Source organism: Haplochromis burtoni, unplaced genomic scaffold (assembly GCF_018398535.1).
Source record: "Haplochromis burtoni strain Fernald_Lab_line unplaced genomic scaffold, NCSU_Asbu1 Contig_457, whole genome shotgun sequence".
Classification (NCBI taxonomy): Eukaryota; Metazoa; Chordata; class Actinopteri; order Cichliformes; family Cichlidae; genus Haplochromis; species Haplochromis burtoni.
In genome coordinates, this window is record NW_024582818.1 from 90501 (window position 1) to 96409 (window position 5909).

General features: G+C 38.0%; 1 protein-coding gene across 1 annotated transcript in view; it reads left to right on the forward strand.

Moving 5' to 3' along the window:
- The window catches only part of LOC102312799 (glutamate receptor 2), a 43234-nt gene that overhangs the window by 22144 nt on the left and 15181 nt on the right, over nt 1–5909 (forward strand). Inside the window, exons 6-10 of the mRNA XM_014341156.2 lie at nt 1918–1971; nt 2501–2659; nt 3668–3835; nt 4262–4366; nt 4468–4575. Coding sequence (XP_014196642.2) covers nt 1918–1971; nt 2501–2659; nt 3668–3835; nt 4262–4366; nt 4468–4575 — 594 coding nt within the window. The remainder of the gene's footprint in view (nt 1–1917; nt 1972–2500; nt 2660–3667; nt 3836–4261; nt 4367–4467; nt 4576–5909) is intronic.

Below are 5909 nucleotides of genomic sequence, written 5' to 3' on the forward strand. Positions count from 1 at the left end.
TTCGGTAAACCATACAGACATGGTGTAGACTCCCTGGGTATAGCCTGTTGTATGAGGTCCGGTCGATAGCCTTGTCTTGTTCTAACTGCTTCAGACAGTCTATTACCCTCTTCCTGCAGCCACTCCCTGGGTCTCGTTTCAGGGGCTCATAAGTATTTTCATCACTGAGTAGTGACAAAATCTTCTCATAATAGTCTTTCTGGTTTAGCAATACTGTGCACCTACCCTTGTCTGCCGGAAGGATGATAATGTTGTTGTCATCACTAAGTGATGTGAGTGCCTTCCTCTCTTTTTTAAATTTTTTTTTTTTAAATCTGCTGAACCATCTCCAATTTTAAATCTGCAGCAATGCTTGAACATGAAATGTAATTTGGCAGCTACACTAAGGAAAGTTTAAGTATTGGTAATTAATTGGGTAATTAAAATATTAAAAAAATTAAGTATTCCTTTAAAATCCATTATTTGAACACACATTAATTAAAAAAAACCCTTCTCATTGCAAAATGCAACTTGTGGCAATTTCTGAATTGTTGATAGTTATATCTCACAACAATAATACAAAATAAAACACGGAGATTACGAAAATTACGAAAATTCTATTTTCATTCAACTTTGTACCAGAAAAATAAAATTATCAGCAGTTTAATCTGAAAAGAAACAAATTCTGGAGTATCCACATTTACTTGCATAATAACTGAAAAAAAAAATTGTTATATATGAGCATTTGTTTCATCTTCAATACCTTCCCGACCGACTGCGCCAGAGCTGTCTTATAATTCAGGTTAGGTTTAAAACACATACATGTTTGTGGCTAAGAATTTCATGTTAAAAATATTTTCTTTTTGCATTTTGGGGAAATATTCACCTGGTAAATTGTAATGTAAAATGTAATGAAGACAAAACCAATTTTTTAAATAGATATATTTCTAAACGTGCTATTGACATGACATGACATGACATGACCAGATGTCTGTAACACTCTAATCCATACATGCAAAGAAATCAGATCATATATGTCCATAAATTATGTGTAATAATAAGAAATGACACAGATAGAAAGTCGTGACACCGGCTGAAATCACCAGCTAATGGCATTGGTTACAGAAAAATTTCTAAACAACTAAAGGTCCCAGTGAGCACTTTTGGAGAGTTGTCTAAGAGGCAGGACCAGTTGAAGAGAGCTACAGAAAGACTTGAAATCAGCAGGTACTATTTAAAAGAAAACAATAAGTAGTGCACTCAACCACCATGGCCAGTATGCACGCTCACCATTCAAGTATTCATTGCTGAAGAAAAAACATGTTGAAGCATGCTTAAAGGTTCTGAACAACATTTAGGCAAGCCTGTGAAATACTGAGTACAGTCTGGTCAGAAAGAGACCAAAATTAAACTCTTTGGATTGTAAGCTAGATCCTACAATAATACATACAGAGAAGAACCCAATCATATGACCCTCTACAAGTAAGCACTTTGGCAACAGTGGGAAAGAAAAACTCCTTTTTAACAGGAAGAAACCTCCAGCAGAAGCAGACTCAGGGAGGGGTGGACATCTGTCCTGACCGATTAGGTGAGAGAAGGAAGACAGGACAAAAGACATGCTGTGGAAGAGAGCCAGAGATTAATAACAAGTATGATTCCATGCAGAGAGGTCTATTGACATATAGTAAGGGAGAAAGGTGACAATACAATAAAGTGCTCCTTGAAAGCACAGGGAAAATGTGATGTTCTATGACTGGTTAGTAAGAGTAGAAAAGTGTTATATAAATAAAATTACATACCATGTATCTCCAAAAATTATGATTTTTTTTCCAGTGAATTGAAGCATCTAGTGTTTCTTTCTGGGTTAGGATAACTAACCTGTTAACCATTTAAAATTGTTGTTTATTGCTGACATAACCTCTTCCTCTTATTCACCAGGTGATCACTATAGGCAGGCACGTGAAAGGATATCACTATATCATCGCAAACTTGGTGAGTCATTTTCCAGTCTTTAAATGAGGCTGACCAAGTATATTTATGTATGTACTGCAGGCCATTTATGTATGACTGTTTAACAATAACGGCGGTTTACATAACTCAGTTTAGATTGGGATCTAATAACAGGTTTACACTTAGTAACTGGGATCCTAAAGCAGGCAGCCACATTTAGACATGCTGTGAGAAGACTACCTTTTGCTTGCACTACTGCAATTTATATAATAGAGCAGTAGTTGCTGAGTATACTAGTCATAACTCATTCCATTGGCATGCGGACTAGATTGCTTTTGTGACTATTCTCAGTGTCATTCAACAGTATTTTTAGATGTTGCTGATTCTGGCCTTATGTTTAACACCTTTGCTCTAAGTAAATCTCTGAAAAATAGCTGGAGGCACATCATTTGCTCTGCATGATCAAGGCTCCATGAGATCTTAGCAGAGAAGAAAATAGTGTTTGCATATTAGTATTAAATAAACTTTTTGTAAATTTCAGTAATTGTATATTTTGTTGATCTTGTTCCAGGGTTTTGTGGATGGTGACCTCTCTAAAATCCAGTATGGAGGTGCAAATGTGTCTGGCTTTCAGATTGTAGATTTTGATGATCCTGTGGTGGCAAAGTTTGATCAGCGATGGGAGGCTTTGGAAGAAAAGGAGTATCCTGGAGCTGATATAAGGATTAGAGTAAGATTTGGACATCCAACAATCTTTTTTTTTGTTTAATTTAGTGGAGTTTTAGTTATTTCAGCAAAAGTTATATGCTATAAGAAATGGATTAAGATTGCCGGGAGATGGTCTAAGAATCAGGCCAGCAAAAATGTATTCTAATATCAAGTAATCTTTAGTATAATACATAAACAAGTATAATACATACAGCTTGAGTTAATCAAAGTGAGTTGTACATGACTTAGGTGTGCATTAAAATTAAAAGTCACACCTGTAGCACTTCTAGGGAATTCTAGAAGATTTCAGGCTAGACTGAGGCATATATGAAAATGATCAATGGGTTTGAGAGCTTCTTTGCCTTCTTTTTAGCTGGCAAATAAAATACTGCACCACATTCAACATAAAAAATGTCAGCTTGGAGGCTCGTTAGTTCATGCCATATGTAGTCTGTACTATGACAAGGGATGAAACCTTGTCATAGTTTCATCCCTTGAATTCTAACCTATGTTATAAAGATCTGGCTGATGCTTGATGAGTGGTCCCTTGCTATATCGTGGTTCACCATTTGCGGTCTCGCTGTTTCGCATATTTTTTTTTTGTGTTTGCAATTTTGCATGCTTTTTTTTAAATATCAGTCAATCTTGTGCCGTGTCTCCTGACAGTACAGAATGCGTTCAGCTTGTCAAATTTACATAAATCTTCAATCGCTGTCAGTGTGACTCTGAAGTGCTGTACTGTATGCTTGTAAGTTTTCTCCCCAACAAACACAACAATGTCGACGATACGTCGTCACCTGCAGGTGCCTTTTGCCTTTCAAACTGATCCAATCACCTGAAATTTCGTGTTAATTCTCTGAGATTCACAGTCAACATCAGACATTTTGACATAGGTTAGAATTCCTTAACAGACAGCTCCCTGGTTGGACACCTGGCCAGTTGGTCCCTTGCAGCATTGCCTTTATTGCAACTGTTAAATGAAGTAAAATGTCCCCAAACTATATTTTTTGCCATTATTTTTGTCCTTCAGTATACTTCAGCCCTCACCTATGATGCAGTCCATGTGATGACTGAGGCATTCCGATTCCTGCACAAGCAAAGAATAGATATAAGTCGTCGCGGCAACAGTGGGGACTGTCTAGCTAATCCAGCAGTACCCTGGGCGCAAGGGGTGGAAATTGAGCGTGCCCTCAAACAGGTAAAAAGGATTTGAATGTCTTTAGTTTGAATGCACAAAGAAGAAATCATAAAAGCTAGGTGTAAGAGTTTAGATCAGAGATGTTGTTGAAAAATCTTGCTGTCTTTTATTTGGTTACTTGTCAAAAGCTATTAAAATTTAATGTTTGAAAATATAATTGAAAATATAATCATTTGAAAATTGTTCTAGCAACACAATCAGTCATTTGTTTGAGTGGAAGTAGTGTGTGGTGAAGGTACCAGTGGAGATGACCAAAAGTAGGGTTGCCCTTTGTTAACTTATCCTACTATAGCCACCAGGTGTGCATGAGGTGTGGGTGTGCATGAGATCCAGAAAGTGCCTATTTTCATTTTAATTTTTGTAATTTAATTGACTGAATTTCATTCTTAAGCTGTGCCATTAATAATTCAAATAATGTGTATGCAGGTGCATGTAGATGGTTTAACAGGGAATATACAGTTTGACCAGTACGGGAAAAGGATCAACTATTCGGTGACAATCATGGAGCTTAGGAACAATGGACCTGTTAAGGTAACTAAAACATCAGGTTGCCATAATATGTATCATTAGAACACATTTTCTAGCTTGTATGTGCAAGATATTTGCATAACCTTACTTGTGTCTGTTCACAGATTGGGTATTGGAATGAGGTGGATAAGATGGTTCTGACAAAGTCAGACCTTTACCCAAATGACACAATGGGAATGGAAAATAAGACTGTCATCGTTACAACGATACTGGTAACCCATGAATAGAGTTACAATTGACCATGTCAGTCAATGTCAAACGTTTTCTGTCTTCTATTCTCTAACAGTGCAGTAGTAAAGATGATCCAAAATGTGAAAAAATAGCATGAAATTTTGAAGAGGCTGTCTGTCTCCTGATTCCAAACTGGGATCTTGTTCCACAGAAGAGGGGCATGAACACTGTAGGCTCTGCCTTGCATTCTACTTTTAAATACGCTAGGAACCACAAGTACATCAGCAGTCTGAGAATGAAGTGCTGTATTGGAATAGTATGGTACTATGAGGTCTTTAAGATAAAATGGGACCGGATTATTCAAGCCTTGTATGAAACAGACATTACAGATGTACACATGGAAATCTGCCGAAAGCATTCAGCAGTGTTGGGACTAACGCGTTATTAAGTAACACGTTACAGTAACTACGTTATTATTGTGGTAACAAGCACGGTAACTAGTTATTATGCCAAAATCAGGAACGCGTTACTCGTTACTGGGATTTAGATGGGCTCGTTATTCGTTACTTCGTGTGGTGGCTATCGCGGAGCTTCCACAGATTCAATAACATTAGCAAGTGGTGGAAGCCAGCAGGTGGATGAAGGAAAAGGGAGGCAAGAGGAGAGACCCGAAGCGGCCGCTGGTCCGAGAGTGTCAGGTGAACTGAACTTCAGGTAAGAAGTTAACCTGCAGTCCATCTGGGTCAGATATGAACCAAGTTTAGGTGGAGTTTATTTTCGTTATGCTGACTTTTTCGTACTGCGTGCTAGCTAGCATGACGGAGTTTCTATACAGCTGGGTGGGTGCTATGTTACTGATGTTGAACTTTATTTTGTTCATAAGGTTAATTATTAGAGTTGCCAACCGTCCTGTAAAAAACGGAATCGTCTGGTATTCAGAGAAAATATTACGCGTTTCGTATTGAGGTGAAAAGGAACAGTTTGTCCCGGACTTCAGCTACAATGAAAAAGACACAAAGCTGGAGTTATTCTGTGTTTACGCTGCACAGCTGCCTCTTCTTCTCTCATTCACCCTCCCTCTCCTGTTTCTACTTCAATCATGAAACTGATCAATGATCAGCTGATCGGCTTTTCTCTCTTGTTTGTTTATCGCCCACTTTGCGCCAGAAAGAGGAAACCAGCGGATGTCGCGCTAAACAACAGCAGCACGTTTAAGCTTGATCAGCTGTTGTTAGAATTTATTTAATATTAATTTCTAGTATCAGCTGATGTTTGCTGGAGCCACAGCTGTAAAGCTGCTGGTCATGATATCGGTTTGGATATCTGGTGAGAGGGAAACATGAAGATGAAACCAGGAGATGTCCTTACTGAATAT